General features: G+C 42.1%; 1 protein-coding gene across 1 annotated transcript in view; it reads right to left on the minus strand.

The window, feature by feature from the left end:
- Positions 1-323: 323 nt before the first annotated feature.
- CHIC1 (cysteine rich hydrophobic domain 1) overlaps positions 324-25,941 on the minus strand; it is a 28,692-nt gene continuing 3,074 nt past the window's right edge. The window contains exons 2-6 of the mRNA XM_035113513.2: positions 10,426-10,480; positions 8,154-8,309; positions 6,956-7,012; positions 6,614-6,673; positions 324-4,929 (exon numbers count right to left, since the gene is read on the minus strand). Coding sequence (XP_034969404.1) covers positions 4,879-4,929; positions 6,614-6,673; positions 6,956-7,012; positions 8,154-8,309; positions 10,426-10,480 — 379 coding nt within the window. The 3' untranslated portion in view covers positions 324-4,878. The remainder of the gene's footprint in view (positions 4,930-6,613; positions 6,674-6,955; positions 7,013-8,153; positions 8,310-10,425; positions 10,481-25,941) is intronic.

Genomic DNA, 25,941 nt, shown 5'->3' on the forward strand with positions numbered 1-25,941 from the left:
CACAAAATTGCAGAATGTGAACATATTTTAATGCAATGCTGTTTACTAAAATGGTTAAATTATTTACACCGTGTATCAACCCACTGATCCCTCTCCCCTTATTGCTCTATGCTAGTGTTTTCAGGTGGAAGTGATCAGTCATTGTCAGGACACTAAAATGCAATATTCACAGTTGAGCATGTAGAGTTTTGAATCTTAATCAGGACGAGAAAATGGATTTTTGAATTTATCAGTTAGTCATATTCAGGAACAGACCCACTGAAATAAATGGGTTTTTCAATGGGTCGGCTTCAAGTGTGACTTAACATTGGATATCTATCACACATTCCATAGTCTGGGGTGCAATACTGATGCAAAATGAACAACCAGTACACATATTATATACAAAAAAGGTGGTACACTTTTGGACTGTACCAGATGTCTGCAGGTGTGCAGTATCCAAAATGCTCTCCCAAATTAAAAGCACCCGTACACATAGTCAAATAGTGCATCAAGGAGAAAGTTTAGTGTGGCCCACCCCTTGTGGTTCTAGTTTAGTACATGCGGAAAGCTTTGTTACTTATAATTTGGAACAGCTTTCATATGTAGGACACTCCTCACCTATGGAATTCTACCACCTCTCCTATACCAAACAAAATGGCTTAAACCTTGTAGGGAACAACAGCATAAAATCAGTGATGGCGTTTGGCTTGGGTTTTCCAGTTTGCCAATGAAATTTCATAGCTTTATGTATATAGCTCTGTACATCTGAAATGTTCAAGGCACTTCCTCTTCCACTACTTGGGCATGTTACTATAGATCAGAGATGGGTAAACCTGCAGCCTTCCATGTTACTGGGACCACAGCTCCTGTCATTGGCCATGCTGGCTGGGACTAATGGTGTTGGGAGTCCAACTTCTGAAGGTCTACAAGTTTCCCGTCTCTGCTGTAGATCTACTTGACCGTTACAGGTTATGAAAAAGAAAAGAGGAACTTCTGTCTTGGGGATGGCCCAACTGCATAAAAAATCAGCTGAAGAGGCAGCATGGAAGGAGCAACCAGTTCAAGATGTAAACCACTCGAAACAGCACTAGGGAATGCTGAAAACACAGTAGGGAATGTGAAAACCAAGGAGATGCTCCACAGAATCATTTGTAAAGCCACTAAGTGTACTGGGATGCACCTCTTGGGTGGTGTATACATTAACTCAGAATAGCAGAACTTGAGCAGAACTTGGGTTTTTACAGAATTAGACTCCAGGGGTGGTATTCTGTCCTCACAATCCTACTCAAAGTAGACCCACTGAAATTAATGAACCCATTAGTCATATCCCTTAATTTCACTGGGTCTACTCTGAGTACGGCTGCAGTTGAATACTACCCCAAATATAATTTACTTTCAGACTGAAGGCTACGTGGTTCTATCTTACAAATATTTGGATATTAAGAAAAAGATGAGCCAAGTAAACTCTTCCACACTCATGGGTATTGAATTCAATGTTCTCAAGTGTTAGAAGGGAGAGGTGGACAGTAATAAGGATGGGGGTGGGGAAATTTATCCACAGACTGCATCTTGGCTCCCTATGTGGAACCCTCAATCCCAGAGCAATCTGAAGGTGAAGAGGAAGTAAGGTTTGGGGAAGTCTTTGTAGCTTTACACATAGCTCCTGCAGCTTACTGAAAACTGAAAGGGCTGACATCCCCATTCCTCATAACATTTCATTGCTATTGAATCAGTATGAGGACAAGAGGAAGGGGGGAGGCTCACACTGTGTAAACATGCCTCAAATACTACCCCAAACAGGATGAATTGGGTAGTATTTTACATCTGTAAAAAAGCAATACTTATTTGAATCAACAAAATTCTGCATGCTACTATTAGTAGCAACACTGCTGGACCATGTTTTTTCATTAGAAATTGAATTAACAAACATTTCGCTCTTGTACACCTAACGGGTAACACGTATGGACCCTTTGTCAGACAAACTTTAGAATTCAACTGAGCTTTTAAACTGTCTGAGACTTGGAAGATTTGTAACCTAATCCTACAAAGGGGGAAAAGAGAGGTTAATTAGAAACAAGTCACATTAGTGTCTATGGAATTAGCTGCTACATAATATGATCAGAATGGGAAGGTGGAGGTGTTTTTGTAAAAGTCTTAATTTAAGACATACTGTACTACCAAAATGAAAAAGCTCCAAGCTTGGCACAGTGTTATGATTAGTTGAAGCAAGAATGGGGTGGGGCGATAATCCCACTGTAACCACTGAGCAAAGAAATGACATACATCTAAAAAGACACATGGATAGTATTCAGAATTCATTACAAAGAGTGTCAAACACAAACTCAAATCTTCTCAGTGCTAAGAAACTATCCAAAGAAAAACTCACAGGGGGAGGGGAATCATAGTAAGATTTGTGGGGTTTGGGCTATTTTGTGATATTCGAATGTGACAGTTGGTGCACTGTAGCATAAGAAGCTTCAGTTACATCAGGCAAGAAACAATATTTAGAGTTACTATTTTTGGCAATACTGTACATAACTCTCAGCACCCTTTATAATGAATGGAAAAACACTATACTGCATTTCACACTGTACCACATTATTTGGCTATTCAAATATTCATTCTGCTTTCCAATACTCCTCTGTTCAATACCATGAACATTTTAACAGAATGTGAAATACCTACACTGAGTAATAAAAAGGTCTAAGTAGCAAGCGGCACCTCAAAAGTTCTATTTAACTGATATTCCATTTTTAATACTCAATGTTCCATTTTAAAATCCAACCGGATAGCTCTTGCCATCAGGAATTTCCTCCTGGAGCCAGAAGCCTGGGCACCACTAAATATTTCAAGGTTCACGTTATACCACATACCTTAGAATACTTTGCTTTTGCAGCTGCGCAGTGTAAAGCATACTAAGGAGCACCCCGTTCAAGTCCATGATATTAAGGATTCCACAGGCACTCTGGTGCATGCATAGAGCTCCAAGTAAGCAATGGCTCCACCATTCTACTAAATGTTATGGGCCACCCTAAACATGCAAGTGGTATATGCATACATAGATGCATGCAAGTTCTTCATGAAACAGGAGCTCTGGTCTGCACAAGAAGCTGCAATGCAAGGCTCATGATGGTGGTAGCTTGCTTTCTTCATCACCGCTGTTAAGCAGTGCCACAAGCAAGCAACATAAAATTGCAGGCACCTTCCCACCCCATTTTAGTCACAATTATAGCAACGTAATGGGGGTAAAACTGGAATATGTATTGTGAAAATACATATAAACCAAACATTCCAGAGTCAAAGCTAACATATTAATCAAAGAAATATTTCTGATGAGTTTTTGGCTTCCCAATTCTTGAATCCTACCCTGCACTCATAAGAGGCTTTTCAGGTATAAGTGGCCTTTGTGCTCAATATTATTCAGTCCACTGGACAGAGAGATATTCATAGAATCATAGATGATCCTCACCTCCAAAATCAATCTGTCAACGAAGACCAAGCAAAACAAGAGCCACCAAGCTGAGTGCATGTCTTGACATATAATTATTCAAAAAGTAAGTTATTGAAATAGATGAACCTGGTGGCTTCCAGATCTCCTATGCTATTTCAGTAGTACAGTTTACCCAGATTCTTTAAACTTTTTAGAGGGATAGTTTTCATAGAAGGAAGAATAATGTTATGTTCAACAAAATAATATTATAAGAGAATACCCAAGTATAACTCTGCTAAAAATTTATTTTCTTTACTGTATTTCAGTTCTGCCACAGTCCTTAAAACATAATGTAGATTACAATCCTAACCATGTCTACTCAGAGATAAGTCCCATGAATCCAATGAGGTTTCAATGGTAAGTGGAGTTAGGATTGCAACTTTAGAGCAGAACATATTAAGGGGGATTTTTGATGTTCTCTCCATGAAAGCAGACACTCACCCCAGTGCCATACCGTATCATAAAATGCATTTGAAAGTTTCCCCAGTTTCAATGGAAGCTAAGAGGCATGCTGTGGAAGAAATTCAAGCCAATAATCCCATTGGGTTTGTGACTCCTTGAAGATATATAGGTGTTGCAATAACACCTTTAGAAATGTGATACGTTTTCACATTCATTTACTAAGTGCACCTAAATGGGACTTTTGGTATGCACAAACCCATTATTGGCTTCATAGTATGGCACACTAATGGGTCATACAATCAGAAGAATGCTTACAGACATAATTCATAATAAATCTATGTAGAACAAATGTAAAACAATAGGAATTATATTACAATTTGTAAACCTTCATGTAGTATCACACTTGACATTATACAATGAGGCAATATTTACAGACCCATTGTCTGTATTGCAAATGAACCCCCAACCCGCTCCCACAGTGTAAAATGAGCAACTTTGCAAGTGCAGGACAAAACCAGTGCTGTTGTTCATTGCAAGTCTTATACAACTGAATTATCAAAACTGTATTAATAGTTTTTGAAAACTAACCTTGGTTGTTTCTGTCAAGAATTTAAGGTAGTGTGAAATTGATGTACCGCATCAGAAGGATGTATGTTTGGAAAACAGATGGATTTCAAAATTCATAAGGCAGCATGCTAAAAAAAAGGCTACAAGCAGCACTGATTCTATATCAATATTAGATCTGTAGTACCCAACTCTGCATCATTAAAGAAGTTTAAAATAATAATTCAGGATACACACAGGAGCCTCATTATTTAACATTAAAAATGTGCAAATTGTTTTCTTCTTAAAACAAAAGAAAGTAACATAGCAACGAAGTTACTCTACTAAAGAACACCTTTGTGTTTAAAAATCACAGAAAAGTAGACCATCTTCTCTCCAACATCCCCTACAAGGCACTACAGGTAGGAAATGACAGATAACATGAAAGGTAATACTGCTCCTCAGTCGGGTCGAAATATGGGATATTTTGGTAAGAATTCTATTAGTATTACCTATAGAGGGGGAAAAAACACAAACATATATTAAACAATACTTTCAGCTCATTGGCATACAGAATATTAAGTAAGCTACAAGTAATTAAACATGTTGGGTAAAATCACAGACGGTACTTTATACCAAATCAATCACTGGCCCATTTAATTCAACTCTTCTATACTGACTGTGTTAAGGCTGTTGGGTGCTAAGGCCCACGGTGAAGTGTACCCAATTGACAATAATTCAGACCTTGCTCCCCCTAGTGGATCCTGAAGGTGCTTTTTCACTGAATCTAACTTGGCAGTTTTCATCTTCTGAGTTATAGCTGCTTTCTGGTTGTTTATTCCACAAGTGGCACCACCAACACAGGGCAGAGTTATCAGCAATTTTGTTGCCTTATACAGCACTTGAATGTGGAAAATGAAGCTTCTGAGACACTGTGGCAAGTCCTTAAAAAGGGAAGATTGAAACTTCCCTGTTCACAAATTTAGCAGCCACTGTGGCACCGTGCACAACCTCCTCTCTTCCCACTGCTCATGCATGTCACCAGTGAGCAAGTACAGGGCTGGTTACAACAGATGACTGCCAATCTGAAACCTTTCCTGAACAAGTTATGCCCCCAAACTAATTACACATGGAGAGGCCATAGCTGCCAAGTTCTCCCCCTTTTTAAGGGAAATTCCCTTATGCTGAATAGGCTTCCTCGCGAGAAAAGGGAAAACTTGGCAGCTATGGGAGAGGCCCTAAGTAATCTAGGAGGAGGTGAATAATTCAGCACTAACGGCTATGAGAATCTGAGCTAAAGGTCTGCACATATATGCATGTAACTGAAAATTCCCCGAGTGCCACAGGACTCTCAGTCTCATATGTTCAGAAATTCCAGTATGGTTCTGTAAAATTCAAAAGGTATAGACCATGTAATGAAAGGTAGATGGCTAACACCTTGTTGCTATAACCAGCTTGCTTAAGAGCCACAGCTGAAATCTGTGATTTTAAAAAGGTCTGATGGGCCAATCTGCATCACCTCGGGGCCTAAGATGACCACATTTACTTAAATATATATATCTGAATCAGAATGGTTAAGGATGGGGGGGGGGGAGAGAGAGACGGGGACGACAAAGGTAAACGTAGATTCATGATATCCACAGGACAAACAGACAACTTCAGAAGAAAAATCAATCTGCAGCATAAGCAACTTGAGGACCCAGTGCCAAATATGCGGAAGTCCAATACAGTATGTAACAAATGAGGCCAACATGTATGGTATGAACAGAAAGGAAAGGGGATGGGGGTAGGGTGGGAGAGGAGAGGAGAGGGACAGCTCTTTCCCACCTATCTAAATTGCACCACATGAGTACCTGGGGGAAAGGAACTGGACCAAAACTACAGCTTGGAAGCACAATATCATATTAACCCAATGCTACCAACTTTCTCTAAATGTTGAAATAAGGCAGACTTTTTAGGAAAGAGAGTTCCCCAGTGAATTACACAGACGGATACATAACCAATCCTATCCAGGTTTACTTAGAAGGATTTCCTACAGATTTCAGTGGGGCTTATTCCCAAATTAGTATGTAAAGAACAGAAGAGCCAAGAGTGTTTTGTTCAAAGTAAGAGCAATTAATTGACAAATCAGTCAGAAAAATAGGGAAACACATTTGTAACCAACAATCTGTTAACAGAGAAGTATTACATACTTACATACTCCATCATATTGCTAGTTTCACATTTCCTTTTACTCAACTTCCAGTGCAAACCAAGCTAGGAAAGTAATATAATGTTTAGCATTACCTTAATGGGAGCATAATATTTAGCATAATGTAACATGACTATATGTATGTGTGGTTATTTTATCTGTCCATTTGGCATATTAGCATTTGTAAGGCTACAACTGGGGCACATAAGCAATACAGAAGCAGCTTTAATCCAGCAATGTGTCTTTCTTAATTACATACTACTTGCTTATATTATATGTATTCACATTAAAACTGAAAAAACCCTGAAACACTCCACCATGATTAAAACAGCCACTTCCCTTCTTACCTTGTGATATAGCCTGTTATTTTCCCATTCTAACAACTTCTGAATTGATCTTCTAGTCTAGGAAAGATGACCAAAATAGCGTTAGAATACGGATTCAATCATTTCCCTTAAATATGGCCCATAAAACTGGCCCATGTGTCTGTGGCAATTGACAGGGACTTCTGCAAAGGATCTCTCTCATTTCTTTGGCTCTACACAAATAAGATAGGACGAAGGAGAACACAACAGAATGAGAGATATACAGTCTTCTCCAGTTTAGATATAATCCACATTGAGCACCGTTTGCTGTGAAGCACAAGTGTGGAGAGTGCTGTTGTGCTCATACCCTTGTTTGTGGGCTTCCTAAAGGCACTGTGAGAAAGACTAGATTGGCCTTTGGTCTCATCCAGCAAGGCAAGGCCATTCTTATATACGTATTTTGTTCTGTGAACCATCCTGAGACCTCTCAGTATAGGGAGGTATATAAATTCAATCAATCAATCAATCAATGAAAAATAATATAAAATAAAATATATGGCCAGACTGCTTGCAGTATTTACAGAAGTTGCACAGGGGTCAGGAATTTTGATGATCATTAGTGTCTAGCCCCAAAGTAAAAAGCAAATCTGGACTGTTCCAGACTGTTTCCCAGCACGGCGGGCGGGCAGAGCTGCATGGCCGGGCCGGTGGGTGGGCGGGCGCAGCTCTGTGGCGGGTGGGCGGGCACAGCTGCGCAGCGCCCCCAGGCAGGCGGGCGGCCTGCGTCACCCAGCCTGGCCGTAGGGCCAGCCCTACAAATTCAGGCATCTATAATTATTGATTGGATTTCCACAGAAATAACTTATAAAGAATAACTTATAAAAAATAAAGAATTTAAGGCCATGAGTCACACAGGACTGTTTAGAAAATAAAATAATTTATGAATCAATCAATTAATTAAAAGAATAAATTCCGCAGATCATTGTGTTGTAACGAATTTTCATCATTTGGATATAAATCAGAAAAACAGAGGTTTTGTTGTTTGAAAAAATAATGAGAAAAATGCTGACAGAAAAGGACTGATGTACTAGGGTCAGTGCAAGAAAGATGTGAATTATTTTGATATAAATTCAAGAACAAGGTTTGTGCAATTAATGATCTAAAAGCAATAAAGAAATTAAGAGGTCAAGCAACTGCAGGTAGCTGCTGGTAAAACTAGTAGCCTAATATGTGTACTTACTCTTTTGTTCAGACAGACGGCAGGCCACAGACTGCAGCCAAGTGTGCAGCAGCAGCACAAACACCCACAGAGAAGCCATTTTACACTGATAGGGAGATTCTTCTTTAAACACACATTTACACGACTGATACTTATCTTGAATTCTTCTGGAGCAACCTGGAAAAAACAAGAGATAAACCTATACTGAGAACCATATATATATATATATATATATATATATATATATATATATGAGAGAAAAAGAAAATATATTTCTGGGATTTATTTATTTCATAAAATGTATATACTGCTTGATTGTAAAAGAATATTGTAAAGGCTGTCAGGAATTAGAACTCTACTGCCGGTTTGTGTGTGCAAAAATGCAGTAATCACTATGGATGAAATTTTTGTTTAATTTGTTTTAGTTACTCTACAGACACTTTTGGTATTCTTAATTGTGTTTCTTGCCTGCATAAATAATTTAAACACTTCAACCTTATACCAAATCAGTTATTCTTATTATCATCATCATAATCAATGTTAAACACAGTAAAATGTGAGGTCTCTCTCTTCCTCTTCCTCTCCCTCTCCCTCTGCAAATATAGTTTTAGCAGGCTACGGTAAGCCCCACAGTCCTTAGGATAATGTTGCATGTGTGAATTATGGAATCCTTTTCAAACACCCTTTCACACAAAGGTCACAAGGTATGGAAACGTGATGGTCCTCAAGGAGCAAGTGACCAGAACAGTGGTCCTCAGTAAAACAGTGTTTTAGGAACTTTAGAAATTTTCTGGAGGAAAAACAACCCAAGCATCCGGAAACCATTCTAAGAGAGATTCCTTTTCAGCCCAGTACACCATAAAAGGGAATAAAGGTGGAGGGAAGGGTCATAATACTTTACAACAGGATACAAGAGAGGAAAGGAGCAATGACCAGCAGGCTCACTCTCCCTTCTCCGGCCATCATAATCACTGCCCAATCAATCACACCTTGTGCCAAATTACAATACGAAGGGTATGTTTTATGACTAACACTTCCTTGCACTGGACACCAATTTCCCCACAGAAGTCCTTGTTGTTTTAAGATCAGGACAGGAAACTGGACTTTCCCCCTAAAGGATTATTGATTGATCCAGGTGACAAGGAAATGGCAGATTTAAGGCCATATCACAAACCAACATTTTCTTCCATCAACTAACTTAACTTTTTAAAAAAGGGACAAGAGTTCGGGGAGAACTCAAAGATTTACCAAGGAAAAAGAATGATTGTAAAGCTGAAGAGGAGGGAAATAAAATTGATTTTGAGACTCACCCCCCTTCTGCATCTTGCCTTTTTAAAGCTCATCATAGGCTTCCTACTTAAAAACTTCATTTTGTACAAATTAAAACAAAATCTCAATCCAGCTATCTCAATTCAAAAAATAATTACACAAAACATGTTCAAATTTTTTATTTATGAAGTTATTTCGTATTATCAACATGTATTATCAATAATATAAGAATTCAAATATTAAAAAACAATCCAGCAATCTGAAATGTGGCATTTAAACATAATTGTTCTGTTGCATCTTAATCCTACAAATATCCTTTTTTAAATATAAAGGTAAAAGTACAGGATTAAATATACTGTATAAGGAACAAAACACACTCAACAGAATATCTTCACAATACTTGCTATAACTCAGCAATATCTTACTATTGCTAAAATTAGTATGTATTGGTATTGTTATGATTCAGAATTCCATGATATTAAAAGTGTTGCATGGTAATTGGTACTGACTTTAACTTAAGTATTTTAAATTATGCCCGTGTTGAAAATGAAATGGATGGTAGTTACAGAACCAAAGATAATATGTGTTCCAGATAGCATCATCATTTATAATTTGTTAGTGCTTAAAATGTACAAGGCACTGTACATTTAAAAGTGTACAGATCTCTACTACACAAGGTATTAGTTCTGTGCCCGGACATTAGAAAGGTGAAGCAAGATTTGGGGAAATTATGAATGCAAGAGAGAAGCAATAAAACAAAATGAGGATTCTGGGAAGAGCTAAATGAACCTTGAATCCAATCAGATGAAGTGACTAAGATGTCAACAAACCCTACACCTGGGTACTCTGCTCCACAGCACATTAACTTGAATGTAAATTCCATGAAAATCAGTGGCTGGATCTCAAAATATAGGAGTACAGGTCAGGATCATCAGATCTTACACTTCTTTCAACATTTAAGAAATTCAACCGACTGAAAGAAAAGCATTTTTGCAATTTTCAGGGGGTACACATGCTGACTTACCTTCCCTGTCAGAACAGAGGGAAATTCGGTGTCAAACTTGTTGGTCAAGCCAAACCTTAAAAAACAAAAGAGAAAAAGTATTTCCACCTAACCTGTTTCTAATGCCATAAGTTATATATCGCTGCTACTTTCCACATCAGCTTTCAAGTGTTCATAGTACATTTTAAAGTGCAACTGAAAATGTGCAAGGAACATAGCTCCTTTTATTAACACTTAATTTAAAAACCACAGCCAAAGGCATGCACTTTCCTCCCTCTTTCGTGGTTAGAGAGTAGACTATTAGGGCAATTGATGTTTCTATTTGTATTAAGTAGTGAATATAAAGTTCATCCATTTCTTGCTTATGCCTACAGCCTGATGAACTGTAAAGAGTACTTTGCTGAGATTATTGCAGAAACTGAAAACTAAAGGAGGCATTCAACATAGCGCTTGACAATTGTTTCAGACAGAATGATCTGCCCTCTTCTCTCCCTATATCCTGTTCCAAAGCTTCTCGTGACCCCCATAGAGGCAATTTGTGGGGGGCATGTGGGGGAAGGGGGTTAAAGCTGTGCAGTCCTTTCTTGGGATTCTGCTAGTGAGACTCATCAGCTGAATATGACTCTAGGAATTAGGGGCATAATCCTTTCAACAAAACTGACACAAAAATTATTGTACTTTGAACACACACACTCCACTTTACTGTTGAGCTCCCTTTGGATGACAAAATGATGCAACATCTTAACAGTAATCCCAGTGGGTCCCTCAAAGGATGGAATCACAGCAGTGTCATTTTGGCTTTGCTACCTGCTTTGCATACACCAGGGCTGGGCGATGCCTGGTTTCCAACATCAGGTTAGATATCACCAGCTAAACTTCACAATAAAACAATGTATCACAATGTCTGAAATAAGGATGAAATTATGTGGCAACGAGATAACCTCCTTAAAAAAAAAAGGCAACAACCTTTATTTTTAATACGGAGGGAAGCTATTTATGGGGCACCAAAAATGTAAACTCCAGAAAATGAAAACACTTATCTCCTTTTTCACCAGTGAGTGTGGGCCAGAGGGAACAAAAAGGAAGATAAGGAAGCATAGGGGGTGTGGGAGGGGAATGTGTGAGAAAGCAAAGGGGCAGGGGAAAATTGGGGAGAGTGTGTTGGACGCGGATGGCGCTATGGGTTAAACCACAGAGCCTAGTGCTTGCCGATCAGAAGGTCAGCGGTTCGAATCCCCACAACAGGGTGAGATCCCGTTGCTCGGTCCCTGCTCCTGCCAACCTAGCAGTTTGAAAGCATGTCAAAGTGCAAGTAGATAGATAGATAGATATCGCTACAGCGGGAAGGTAAACAGCATTACCGTGCGCTGCTCTGGTTCGCCAGAAGCGGCTTAGTCATGCAGGCCACATGATCTGGAAGCTGTACGCCGGCTCCCTCAGCTAGTAAAGTGAGATGATTGCCACAACCCCAGAGTTGTCCTCGAATGGACCTAATGGTCAGGGGTCCCTTTACCTTTATCTCTAATGGTAAGACTGATTACCCCTTCATGGATCAATGCCTTGTCATGGCGAAGGGGCTTGAATAACTCAGAGAAGCTATGAGCTAGGCCATGCAGGGCCACCCAAGATGGACAGGTCATAGTGGAGAGTTTGGACTAAATGTGATCCACCTGGCGAAGGGACTGGCAAGCCACTCCAGTATCTCTGCCAAGAAAACTCCATGGACAAAGACAACAGGCATATAAAAGTTATGACGCTGGAAGATGAGTCCCTCAGGTCAGAAGGCGTCCAACATGCTACTGAGGAAGAGCGAAGGACAAGTACAAGTAGATTCAGAGCTGATGAAGCGGCTGGGCCAAAGCTGAAAGGTCGCTCAGTTGCGGATATGCCTGGAAGCGAAAGGAAAGTCTGATGCTGTAAAGAAAAATATTGCATAGGAACCTGGAATGTAAGAACCATGGATAATGGTACGCTGGATGTGGATATACAGGAGGCAGCAACGAAAACCATCCCAAGGAAAAGGAAATGCAAGAAAGCAAAATGCCTGTCCAATGAGGCCTTACAAATAGCGGAGGAGAGGAGGCAAGCAAAATGCAAGTGAGATAGGAAACTGAAACTGGAAACTGATACAGGAAACTGAATGCAGATTTCCAAAAAATAGCAAGGAGAGACAAAAGGGTCTTCTTAAATGAGCAATGCAAAGAAATAGAGGAAAACAATGAAATGGGGAAAACCAGAGATCTGTTCAAGAAAATTGGAGATATGAAAGGAACATTTTGTACAAAGATTACCATAATAAAGGACAAAAGTGGTAAGGACCTAACAGAAGCAGAAGACATCAAGAAGAGGTGGCAAGAATACACAGAGGAATTATACCAGAAAGATATGGAGGTCTCATACACCCCAAGTAGTGTGGTTGCTGACCTTGAGCCAGACATCTTGGAGAGTGAGACTCTTGAGAGTCCCATGGACTGCAAGAAGATCAAACCTATCCATTCTTAAGGAAATCAGCCCTGAGTGCTCACTGGAAGGACAGATCATGAAGCTGAGGCTCCAATACTTTGGCCACCTCATGAGAAGAGAAGAATCCTTGGAAAAGACCCTGATGTTGGGAAAGATGGAGGGCACTAGGAGAAGGGGACGACAGAGGACGAGATGCCTAGACAGTGTTCTCGAAGCTACAAACATGAGTTTGACCAAACTGCGGGAGGCAGTGCAAGATAGGAGTGCCTGGCGTGCTATGGTCCATGGGGTCACGAAGAGTCGGACACGACTAAATGACTAAACGACTAAACGTCAACAACAAATAATGGTAAGGAGGAGAAAAGAGGGGGAGACACATACATGTGTGCACACACACAGAAGCGGAGAAGAGAGGAAGGGGACAAAAACATGGATACACAGGCACACATTATTGCAAATATTTTGGTTCTTCTCAAGCCACCATGGCTTGGCCCCCATTGCAGGAAAACTTTGCAGGGAAATAACAGCAACCTTTCATAAAGTTGGACTGTGCACAAGGCGCCTCCAAGTGGATCTTCTCAATTTTGCACCACCTCAGATTTTTGGATGCATGAAATTAACTATGTAAAAACGAGAACAGAAATAGTGGACTACAAACAGTGTTAAGTACCCCAAGGAAGAAAAAAATCTGTTAGAAAAGCAGGTCCTACATTTATCATATGATAAATGATGCTCCGCTCCTTGAAAACGCATAGAGACTGATAAACTAAAATGAGCACCCTACATCAATATAGGTCAGGCTGTAACTAGGGCTGGACGATATCTGGTTTTAAAAATAGTCATATATCACCAGCTAAACATCACAGTATACCAATGTGGGTGAAATAAGGATGGAACTATGAAGAGTTGAATGGGGTAATGTCCTGGCAACTGCTACTACTTAGGGATCTGAAACTTAAGCCCCCCCCCATGCTTTTAACATATTGTTACCACTATTATTTTAAAATACAAATAATTTTTAAATTAGGACACTTTCTCTGAAATTAAAGCTGTAGAAGTAACTACGTAGTAGTGTATGGATATGAAAGGAAAGGTGAGAGGAGGTTCCCTTACAGACACAAGGGAGACACACACAGAAGCGCAGAGAGAGAAAGAGAGAGAGAGAGAGAGAGAGAAGCGGAGAAGGTGCGAGAAGCTTCAACAGAGCAAGGTTTAATAATAATAATAATAATAAACTCAGAAGTAAATAGCCCCCATTTATTTTTCTATGGAACAAGTGATGGCTTCCAAGCCATTCCCGGCTGAGGCTAGCGGCAGTTCAAAGGCAGCACTGGACAGCTCAGCTCTTTAGAAACAAGGCAAAAAAGACTTTCAAGTTTCAGGAGCTGCAGAGCATTGGAGAGTGAAGGAAACCCTCTCTCTTTATTTACTCCAACACAGAGAAACATCAGAACAAAGGCATAAGGTTTTCCCGGCTTTCCGAGATTGGTAACAGGGCCCTCCCAGAGCCCTCACGCCACTCTCCAAAAGTAAAACAAAATGGATTTTCTCAAGTTTGTGCCACCTGCACAGTTCTCTCCCCTGGAGAACTGCCTTTGTTCTGTTGTTCTGCCGGCACTGCTCTGGCTCTGGGAAGGAAGGGTTCTGGTACAGCCCTGAAGCCCTTCCCTCCTTACCAAAGATGGGCAAGCACTTACTATCCTTCCGATGGGGAGGGGCAGTGCCAGGGGTCTGGAAGCATCTCAGATCCCTCCCAAAGCCAGACAAAATGGAGGCAGTTTGTAATCTTTCACAAAATGGAGCCTTTGCGATGCTAATGTTTGGTGCCCCCAAGTGGATCTTCTCAATTCTGAACCATCTAGGACGTTTGGATTAATTAAATAGTATAGCACTGTGTAAAAATAAGAATGACAATAATAGACTGGAAACGTTAAGAACTCCCCCCAAAGCAGATCCTACATGGAGTATATTATATGATAAATGAGGGTCTGCTCCTCGAAAAGGCATGGAGTTTGACAGATGGGCTGGACGATGTCTGGTTTTCAACATCGTGATATGTCATCAGCTAAACATCGTGATATTACTACTATAACACAATGTCTGAAATGAGGATGGAACTATGGGGTTATGTCCTGTCAACTGCTATTCCTTAAGGCTCTAAAACGTAAGTATCTGCTTACATATTGTTACAACTATTCTGTAGAACAAATAATTTTAAAATTATTACACTTTCTCTAAAATTAAAGCTGTAGAAGTAATACGTGGCATAGATATGAAATAAAAGGTGAGAGCAGGTTCCCTAACAGACACAGAAATAGGAACGCAAGAGAGAGGAAGAAAGATTAAACAACAGGACAATGTTTATTGTTCTTATTTTTTATTCAGATGTAAAATAACCCTAGTCTATCAGGAGCTGCAGAACAGAGTAAATTGATAAATGGAGAACAAATGAAACCCTCATTTGCTTTCATTCCCACCCACAGAGACATCTGAGCAAAACTGTGATCCCTAAGGTTTTCTGGGTTTAGGGAGGGTATCCCAGAGCCCTTGTCCCACCCTCCCAAAGATGGATAAGATAGATTGACTATGGACTATCTACTGAAAGATACAACTGGAAAGATATAACTGTGGAGAAAAACCTTGGGCACAGCTCTGGCTCGGGGAAGGAAGATCCAGGGTTCTTGCAGGGTCCTAGAGCCCTTCGCTTCTTCCAGAAAATGGGCAAGCACTTATTATGCTTCCGTCATTGGGGAGGTTGTGACAGGGCTCTGGCAGCATCCCAGAGCCCTTGCGCCACCCTCCAAAAGCCACACAAAATGGAGGCACTCTATGATCTTTTATAAAATGGTGGCTTGTGAGTCCACTATTTGGCACCCCAAGTGGATCATCATAATATTGCACCACTTAGGATTTTTGGATGAATAAAATACCGGTAGTTGTGTAAAAATGAGAACAGCAATAATGGACTGCAAACAGCATTAAGCACTTGAGGGATTAAAAATCCCTACAAGAAAAGCAGGTCCTATATGCAATGTATCATCTAATATATGAGGTTCTGCTCCTTGAAAAGGCATGGAGTTTGACAGACTGAAATAGCGTCCTACAGAAAGGAAAATGGCTGCAGCTAGGGCTGGACGATGTCTGGTTTTCAACATTGTGATATGTCACCAGCTAAACATCGTGATATACCAGCATAACACAATGTCTGAAATAAGGATGTAATCAACTGCTACTACTTAGGCATCTGAAACTTATAAATACAGTGGTACCTCAGCTTAAGAACTTAATTCATTCTGGAGGTCCGTTCTTAACCTGAAACTGTTCTTAACCCGAGGTACTACTTTAGTTAATGGGGCCTCCTGCTGCTGCCACACCGTCGGAGCAAAATTTCTGTTCTCATCCTGAAGCAAAGTGAAGCTGTAGATGTAATTGGTAGCATAGATATCAAAGGAAAAGTGGGAGGATGTTCCCTGATAGACATGAGGGAGACAAAGACACACAAGCATGCTGACAGATACAGAAGGGGAGAAGGGAGAAACAAGGCTTAAGCAACTGACGGCAGCAGTTATTCAAAGCAGCACTGGACAGCAACATTCACATCTCTTGCCATGTGAGACAGAAAGGGTTTACAAGTCTCTGGAACTAGAGAGAGAAATAAATAGATAAATGGAGAGCCAATGAAACTGTCTATCCATTTATTTATTCCCTGTGCACAGAGACATATGCACAAAGGCATAAGGTTTCCGGACTTTGCGAGGGCAGTACCCCAGAGCCCTCCAGCCACCATCCCAAAGTCAGATAAAATGGACCTGCTGTGGTCCTAGAGCCCTTCTCTCCTTCCCAAAGATGGGCAAGCACTTCCTGAGCTTCCGGCTTAGGGGAGGCTGTGCCAGGGTGTTGCCAGAGTCCTTGCGCCTCCCTCTCTGATGGCCAGACAAAATGGAGGCACCTCTGTAATTGTTTACAAAATGGCATCCTGTGTGAAGCTAATATTTGGCGCCACCAAGTGGATCTTCTCAATTTAGCTCCACCTAGGACTTTTGGACGAATGAAACAGCATAGCACTGTTTAAAAATGGGAACAGCAATAATGGACCAGAAACAGTGTTAAGTACCTCAGGGAGGAACCCCTGCCCCCAACCAAAAATGTAGGTCCTACCTGCAATGTATATTTTGATAAATGAAAATGCATGGAAATTGACACACTGAAATGGCATCCTACAGAAAAGAAAATGGCTGCAGCTAAGTCTGGACGATGTCTGGTTTTCAACATCGTGATATGTCACCAGTTAAACATCGCGATATACCAATACAAGACAATGTCTGAAATAAGGATAAAATTATGAAGAGACAAACAGAGTAATGTCCTGGAAACTGCTGCTACTTAGAGACCTGTATATTACCTTTAACAAATTGTTCCAACTGTTGTTTTATGGTATAGATAATTTTTAAATTCGGATACTGCCACTGTCCTGTGCAGGAAATCTTTGGCACTGCTCTGACTCTGGGAAGGAAGATTCAGGGCTCTGGCATGGTCCTAGAGCCCTTCCCTCCTTCCCAAAGATGGGCAAGCACTTCATAGGCTTCCGTCACTGGGAAGGCAGTGCCAGGACTATGGCAGCATCCCAGAGCCCTTGTGCCACCCTCCAAAAGCCAGACAAAATGGAGGCATCTTGTAATCTTTCACAAAATGGCGCCCTGTGTGAAGCTAATATTTGGCACCCCCAAGTGGATCTTCATAATATTGCACCATGTAGGACTTTTGGATGAGTGAAATAACACTGCACTGTTTAAAAATGAGAACAGCAATAATGGGGTTAAAAACAGTGTTAAGCACCTCAGGGGAGAGGAAAAAAAACCCTACAAGAAAAGCAGGTCCTGTATTCAATGTATCATATCATAAATGAGGTTCTGCTCCTTGAAAACGCATAGAGATTGAGAGATTAAGATGCCATCCTATAGCTGCAGTTAGGTCTGGACGATGTCTGGTTTTCAACATCGTGATATGTCACCAGCTAAACATCGCGGTATACCAATATAACACGATGTCTGAAATAAGGATGGAACTATGTAGAGATGAATGGGGCAATGTCCTGGCAACTGCTGCTACTCAAAGTTCTGGAACTTATATTTACTTAGCTTTAACTTATTGTTACCACTGTTATTTTATTGTACAGATAAATTTTAAATCAGCACACTTTTTCTAATATTAAATCTGTATAAGTAATTAGTAGCACAGGTATGAAAGGCAAGGTGACAGAAGGTTCCATTATAGACACAAAGGAGACACACACACTGGAGCATGCACAGAGAGAAAAGGGGAGAAGGGAGGAAGGAGGCTTAAACAATAGAGCAAGCTTTATTATTATTATTATTATTATTATTATTATTATTATTATTATTATTAACTCAGATGTAAATAACCAGAAGCGATCCCTAGTTGAAGGCAGTAGCAATTCAAAAGGCAGTGCTGGACAGCTTTTGGGAGGCAAGGCAGAAAGGGCACAGGCACCTGTACAAAGCTGTGATTGCATAAGATCTTTCCAAGGGTGTGCCATCTCCCTCTAGCTCTGGGAAAGAAGATTCGGGGCTCTGGCATGGTCCTAGAGCCCTTCTCTTCTTCCAGAAAATGGGCAAGCACTTACTATGCTTCCGTCATTGGGAAGCCGGTGCCAGGGCTCTGACAGAGCCCTTGCACCACCCTCCAAAAGCCACACAAAATGGAGGCACTCTATGATCTTTTATTAAATGGTGGCTAGTGATTCCGCTATTTGGCACCCCCAAGTGGATCTTCATAATATTGCACGACTTAGGACTTTTGTATGAATAAAATAGCATAGTGCTGTGTAAAAATGAGAACAGCAATAATGGACTGCAAACAGCATTAAGCACTTGAGGAATGAAAAATCCCCACAAGAAAAGCAGGTCCTATATGCAATGTATCATATGAAAGATGAGGTTCTGCTCCTTGAAAAGGCACGGAGACTGATAGATTGAAATGAGTACCGTGTTTCCCCTTTTTTAATACGTAGTCAGAAAGTAAGCCATGGCAGGGTTTTTAACCATTTGAGAGCTATAAGACATACCCCGAAAATAAGCCATACTTCCGCACCAGCTAGCAGGACCCAGCATGCCGGCCGCGACAGGAGGAGGAAGCCTGCCGGGTCGGGTCAGTGCCCGGAAGCGGCGGTGGCTGCTTTAGTGCCAATAAAGCGTGCAGCAGTGCCGCACGGAGCACCAGCCAGCAGGACCCAGCTCCTGCAATGCCGGCCGCGGCAGGAGGAGGAAGCCTGCGGGGTCGGGTGGGTGCCCAGAAGCGGTGGCGGCTGCAGCGCTGACAAAGCGTGAAGCAGCGCCGCACGAAGCACCAAGGGCACGAGCGGCAGGAGGAAAGAGAGAGAGGCTCGTTACTTGCGGCACTTTAAGAGAAGCAGCCAGAACCGATCTCCATATTCCGAGCCTCCCTTTTGCGCGTGCGGGCATGTTAAAGCCCCGATCACTTCACTCCCCACTTCTTCCTCGCCATCCCTCCCTTTCACGCATTGCCTTGACCCCGCAGCCCCCCTCCCTGGCCATCTTCCCCTAAGTGCAGCGCTGCTTCGTGAGCGCTGCAGCCGCACGCTCTCTGTGTGTGCTGCAGCCGCACGCTCTCTGTGTGTGCGCGTGTCTCTTTCTTTCTCTCCCTGTGCGTCCGTCTCTGTGTGTGTGTGTGTGTGTGTGTGTGTGTGCGCGCGTCTCTCTCTCTCCCCCCCGTGCGTCTCTCTGTGTGTGTGTTTGTGCGCGTCTCTTTCTTTCTCTCCCCGTGCATCCGTCTCTCTCTGTGTGTGTGTTTGTGCGCGTCTCTTTCTTTCTCTCCCCGTGCATCCGTCTCTCTCTGTGTGTGTGTTTGTGCGCGTCTCTTTCTTTCTCTCCCCGTGCATCCGTCTCTCTCTGTGTGTGTGTTTGTGCGCGTCTCTTTCTTTCTCTCCCCCGTGCGTCCGTCTCTCTCTGTGTGTGTGTTTGTGCGCGTCTCTTTCTTTCTCTCCCCGTGCATCCGTCTCTCTCTGTGTGTGTGTTTGTGCGCGTCTCTTTCTTTCTCTCCCCGTGCATCCGTCTCTCTCTGTGTGTGTGTTTGTGCGCGTCTCTTTCTTTCTCTCCCCCGTGCGTCCGTCTCTCTGTGTGTGTGTGTGTGCGCGCGTCTCTTTCTCTCTCTCCCCCGTGCGTCTCTGTGTGTGTGTGTGTGTGTGTGTGCGCGCGTCTCTTTCTTTCTCTCCCTGTGCGTGTCTCTCTCTCAGTGTGTGTGTGTGTGTGTGTGTGTGTGTGTGTGTGTGTGTTTGCGCGCGCGCGCGTCTCCCCCCCCCACAGAGAAAAGGTTCCGCTTCGGCTCGTCATTCAGCCGCGCGCGCGCGCCAGGGGCATGGGCCCAAGCCTCGTCCCCCTCGCGCTTCCCTCACAAGCATCTCAGAGCGGGACGGGTCACGGCCTCCCTCCTCATTCCTCGGCCGGCGTGAGAGAGCCCGGGGAGCAGAAGGATCCCAGGTTTAACCCCCAGGTACCCCCAAGTTTGAAATTCTGGAGAGCTGCTGCCAGCCTGGTTGACAGCAAAACCTGGATAGCACAGTAGGCTAGAGTGTGGTGTTTATAATGTGCGCGGAAGAGAGCACCGAGTGTCCTGAGCCAGTGGGACCCAGTTGTACCAGCACTTAAAAAAAAAGACACCCCCTGAAAATAAGCCACCGTGTGTTTTTTTGAGGAAAAAAAGTTATAAGACGGTGTCTTAAAAAAGGGGAAACACGGTATCCAACATCTAGTCTGGTTTTAAACATTGTGGTATACCAGTAGGTGAACATCATGATATACTATTGTATACCATCGTATACAGCCAGGCCCTACGTTACAACCGCATCTGTTCCAACTCTACAGACAGAGAATCTCACCTAAGAGATCTACAGCAAACCTTTTTAGAACTAAAATATCCACCTGATGAAGTTAAACAACAGAGCCAGACTGATACCTAGAGAGAACCTGCTGCAAGACAGACCCCAAAAAGAAAATAACAGAACACCACTAGTTATCACATACAGCTCCCAAGTTAAAACAGTACAACACATCATCAGAGATCTACAACCTCTCCTGGACAATGACAGCTCTCTTTCTCAAGCTCTGGGAGGAAGACCTTTCATTGCCTACAGACAGCCACCCATGTTAAACAACTCCTCACCCACAATAATACAACCACCAGACTTAACATGGACACTGGTACTGAAGGGAGAGATTTGCCAATTGTGTTATTGAGCTAAGTCTGATCGTATAGTCTGCATTGTATAATTCTGAGTGCATGACCGCTAGACCAATTGCAGTCATTAACAGTCGTTAACAGTCATCAACAGGTTTACCACTCCTATCAGCCCATCACCCATTCCCATCACCCCCCACCCCCACCCTCTGAATATACATAAGGGTCTGACTGCTTCTGTTTCAGTGTATCTGAAGAAGTGTGCATGCACACGAAAGCTCATACCAAAATAAAAACTTAGTTGGTCTTTAGGGTGCTACTGAAGGATTTTTTTTATTTTGTTTCGACTCAGACCAACACGGCTACCTACCTGTATCATGATATACTGATATAGCACGGTGTCTGAAATAAGGATGGAACTATGTAGAGGCAAACAGACTCATGTCCTGGCTACTGCTACTATTTAGAGGTCTGAAACATAACTATTTACTTACCTTTAACATATTGTTATAACTGTTATTTTATGGTACAGATAACTTTTAAATGAACACACTTTCTCGAAAATTAAAGCTGTAGAAGTAATTACGGTAGTAGTACAGATATGAAAGGAATGGTGAGAGAAGGTTCCCTTACAGGTACAAAGGAGACACACACACAGAGAGAAGGGAAGAAGGTACAAACTAGGCTTCAACAACAGAACAAGGTTTATTATTATTATAATTAACTCAGTAGTAAATAACCTGTCTATTTTTTCATGTGACAAGTGGCAGCTTGTAATCCAGCCTAGTTGAGGGCAGCAACCGTTCAAAGGCAGCGTTTGACTGCAACATATGTGCCTTTCAGAAGGTGTAACACAAAAGATCAGGAGCTGCAGAGGGAATCAAATACTAAATGGAGAGTGAAGGACACCCACTCTCCATTTATTAATTCCCACGCATAGGGACACCTGCACAAATTGGGATCACATAAGGTTTCTGCTGGCTTTAGGAGGGTGGTGCCAAACTCTGGCAGCATTGCAGAGCCCTCGTGTTCTTTTACCAAAGAGGATAAAACTGATAGACTTCAATGCCCATATTTGTCACCCACAAATAGTTCTTCCCAATTATGGATCTTGTCAACATTGTGCCATCTCCACGTCAAACTGTGCACGAAAACTGCCAGCAGTACTCTGGCTGGGGCAGCAGCCCATTTTTACACAGTTCTATGCTATTTCATTCATCCAAAATTCCTGGATGGTGCAAAATTGAGAAGATCCAATTGGGGTACCAAATATTAGCTTCGCATAGGGCGCAAGAGGGCCTCCATTTTGTCTGGCTTTGGGAAGGTGGTGCCAGGGCTCTGGCAGCCTCTGCCCTCCTAAAGCCAGAAGATATGGAGGCACTTTGTAATCTTTCATAAAATGGACCCCTGCAAGAAGCTAATATCGGGCGCCCCCACCCCCCAATGTATCTTCTCAAATGTGCATCACCCCAGCTTTTGGATGACTGAAATAACATAACACTATGTAAAAATGAGAACAGCAATAATGGCCTGGAAACAGTGTTAAGTACCACAGGGAGGAAAAATCCATACAAGAAAAGCATGTCCTGCATGCAGGGTATGATATCACATATGAGGTTCTGCTCCTTACAAAGGTTTGGAGATACACAGACTGAAATGAGCATCCTGCATACGGTAAACCCAGAAAGGAAAAGGACTGCAACTAGGCCTGGACACTGTCTGGTTTTCAACATTGTGTTATCTCACCAGCTAAACATCTGATGTAACACAATGTCTAAATACATACAAGTGTGCACACATTCATACACAGCAGGGAGGAAGGGAGGAAGGGGGCTAAAGGAACAGGGCAAGGAACAGCTCAGTCTCCGCTTGCTGGGGGGCGGCGGGCGGGAACACAGCTGTAACAAAAACACATCAAATAAATAAAGCAAAGTGGCTACTGGTACTTAAGCAGTTAAGACAATGGAGCAGAATACCCCTTCAGACAAGACTTGATATCTTACCACTTCACCCTATTGTTTTTCAGTGGGAGTTGTTAATGAGCATTCAGGGATCGCATTAAGAGTTCTATTGGCGATTTAATGAGGGTGCAGAGGATACAATTTGACTAAAGTGGCTCTGCAAGGCTAAAAGGAAGTGAATAAGAAAGGGGGGGTTGGCTTTGATAGTGATGTTTATAAAAAGCAGTGGTGTTCCAGTCTGCCCCTCCTCCTGCATCTGTATACTGTAAATCAGGGGTGGCCACCTCCCAAGAGACTCTGATCTACTCACAGAGTTAAAAACTGGGAGTGATCTACCCCATTTTGGGGGGGGGGGTTCAGGTCAAAGCTGTTGAGTTTTTTTAAGGAAGGGAAGCCCTGTTTTTATACGCAGGAATATACTGTAGATGAAAAGTTAGCAAACCCACCAGCCTTGAGAGGTTGATTCTATTTTGCAGTCATTCAGAAAAAAAACACAGGATAGTAAGTTATGATAGTAAGTAAGTTATGATAGTAAGTTATTGATCCCTTCATGGATCAATGCCTTGTCGTGGCGAAGGGGCTTGAATAACTCAGAGAAGCTATGAGCTATGCCATGCAGGGCCACCCAAGATGGACAGGTCATAGTGGAGAGTTTTGACTAAACGTGATCCACCTGGAGAAGGAACTGGCAAGCCACTCCAGTATCCCTGCCAAGAAAACTCCATGGACAAAGACAACAGGCATATAAAAGTTATGACGCTGGAAGATGAGCCCCTCAGGTCGGAAGGCGTCCAACATGCTACTGAGTAAGAGCGGAGGACAAGTACAAGTAGATTCAGAGCTGATGAAACGGCTGGGCCAAAGCCGAAAGGTCGCTCAGTTTCGGATATGTCTGGAAGCGAAAGGAAAGTCCGATGCTGTAAAGAAAAATATTGCATAGGAACCTGGAATGTAAGAACCATGGATGGAGGTAAGCTGGATGTGGTCAAAAATGAGATGGCAAGAATAAATATTGACATCCTGGGCATCAGTGAACTCAAATGGAAGGGAATGGGCGAATTCAGTTCGGATGACTATCATATCTACTACTGCGGGCAAGAATCCCGTAGAAGAAATGGAGTGGCCCTCATAGTCAACAAAAGAGTGGCAAAAGCTGTAATGGGATGCAATCTCAAAAATGACAGAATGATCTCGATACGAATCCAAGGCAGACCTTTTAACATCACAGTAATCCAAGTTTATGCACCAACTACCGGTGTTGAAGAAAGTGAAATTGACCAATTCTATGAAGACTTACAACACCTTCTAGAAATGACACCAAAGAAGGATGTTCTTCTCATTACAGGGGATTGGAATGCTAAAGTAGGGAATCAAGAGATAAAAGGAACAATTGGCAAGTTTGGCCTTGGAGTTCAAAATGAAGCAGGGCAAAGGCTAATAAGAGTTCTGTCAAGAGAACAAGCTGGTCATCACAAACACTCTTTTCCAACAACACAAGAGACGACTCTGCACATGGATATCACCAAATGGGCAGCATCGAAATCAGATTGATTATATTCTCTGCAGCCAAAGATGGAGAAGCTCTATACAGTCAGCAAAAACAAGACCTGGAGCTGACTGTAACTCAGAACATCAGCTTCTTATAACAAAATTCCAGCTTAAACTGAAGAAAGTAGGAAAAACCACTGGTCCAGTAAGATACAATCTAAATCAAATCCCTTATGAATACACAGTGGAAGTGAGGAACAGGTTTAAGGATTTAGATTTGGTGGACAGAGTGCCTGAAGAACTACCGTATGGATGGAGGCTCGTAACATTATACAGGAGGCAGCAACGAAAACCATCCCAAGGAAAAGGAAATGCAAGAAAGCAAAATGCCTGTCCAATGAGGCCTTACAAATAGCGGAGGAGAGGAGGCAAGCAAAATGCAAGGGAGATAGGGAAAGATACAGGAAGCTGAATGCAGATTTCCAAAAAAAAAAAAAGCAAGGAGAGACAAGAGGGCCTTCTTAAATGAGCAATGCAAAGAAATAGAGGAAAACAATGGAATGGGGAAAACCAGAGATCTGTTCAAGAAAATTGGAGATATGAAAGGAACATTTTGTACAAAGATTACCATAATAAAGGACAAAAGTGGTAAGGACCTAACAGAAGCAGAAGACATCAAGAAGAGGTGGCAAGAATACACAGAGGAATTATACCAGAAAGATATGGAGGTCTCGTACATCCCAGGTAGTGTGGTTGCTGACCTTGAGCCAGACATCTTGGAGAGTGAAGTCAAATGGGCCTTAAAAAGCACTGCTAATAACAAGGCCAGTGGAAGTGATGATATTCCAGCTGAACTATTTAAAATTTTAAAAGATGATGCTGTTAAGGTGCTACACCCAATATGCCAGCAAGTTTGGAAAACTCAGCAATGGCCAGAGGATTGGAGAAGATCAGATTACATCCCAATCCCAAAGAAGGGCAGTGCCAAAGAATGCTCCAACTACCGCACAATTGCGCTCATTTCACACGCTAGCAAGGTTATGCTTAAAATTCTACAAGGCAGGCTTAGGCAGTATGTGGACCGAGAACTTCCAGAAGTGCAACCTGGATTCGAAGGGGCAGAGGAACCAGAGACCAAATAGCAAACATGCGCTGGATTATGGAGAAAGCTTCATTGACTATGCAAAAGCCTTTGACTGTGTCGACCACAGCAAACTATGGCAAGTTCTTAAAGAAATGGGAGTGCCTGATCACCTCATCTGTCTCCTGAGAAATCTCTATGTGGGACAAGAAGCTACAGTTAGAACTGGATATGGAACAACTGATTGGTTCAAAATTGGGAAAGGAGTACGACAAGGTTGTATATTGTCTCCCTGCTTCTTTAACTTATATGCAGAATTCATCATGCGAA

Source organism: Zootoca vivipara, chromosome Z, assembly GCF_963506605.1.
Source record: "Zootoca vivipara chromosome Z, rZooViv1.1, whole genome shotgun sequence".
In the NCBI taxonomy this organism is placed as follows: Eukaryota; Metazoa; Chordata; class Lepidosauria; order Squamata; family Lacertidae; genus Zootoca; species Zootoca vivipara.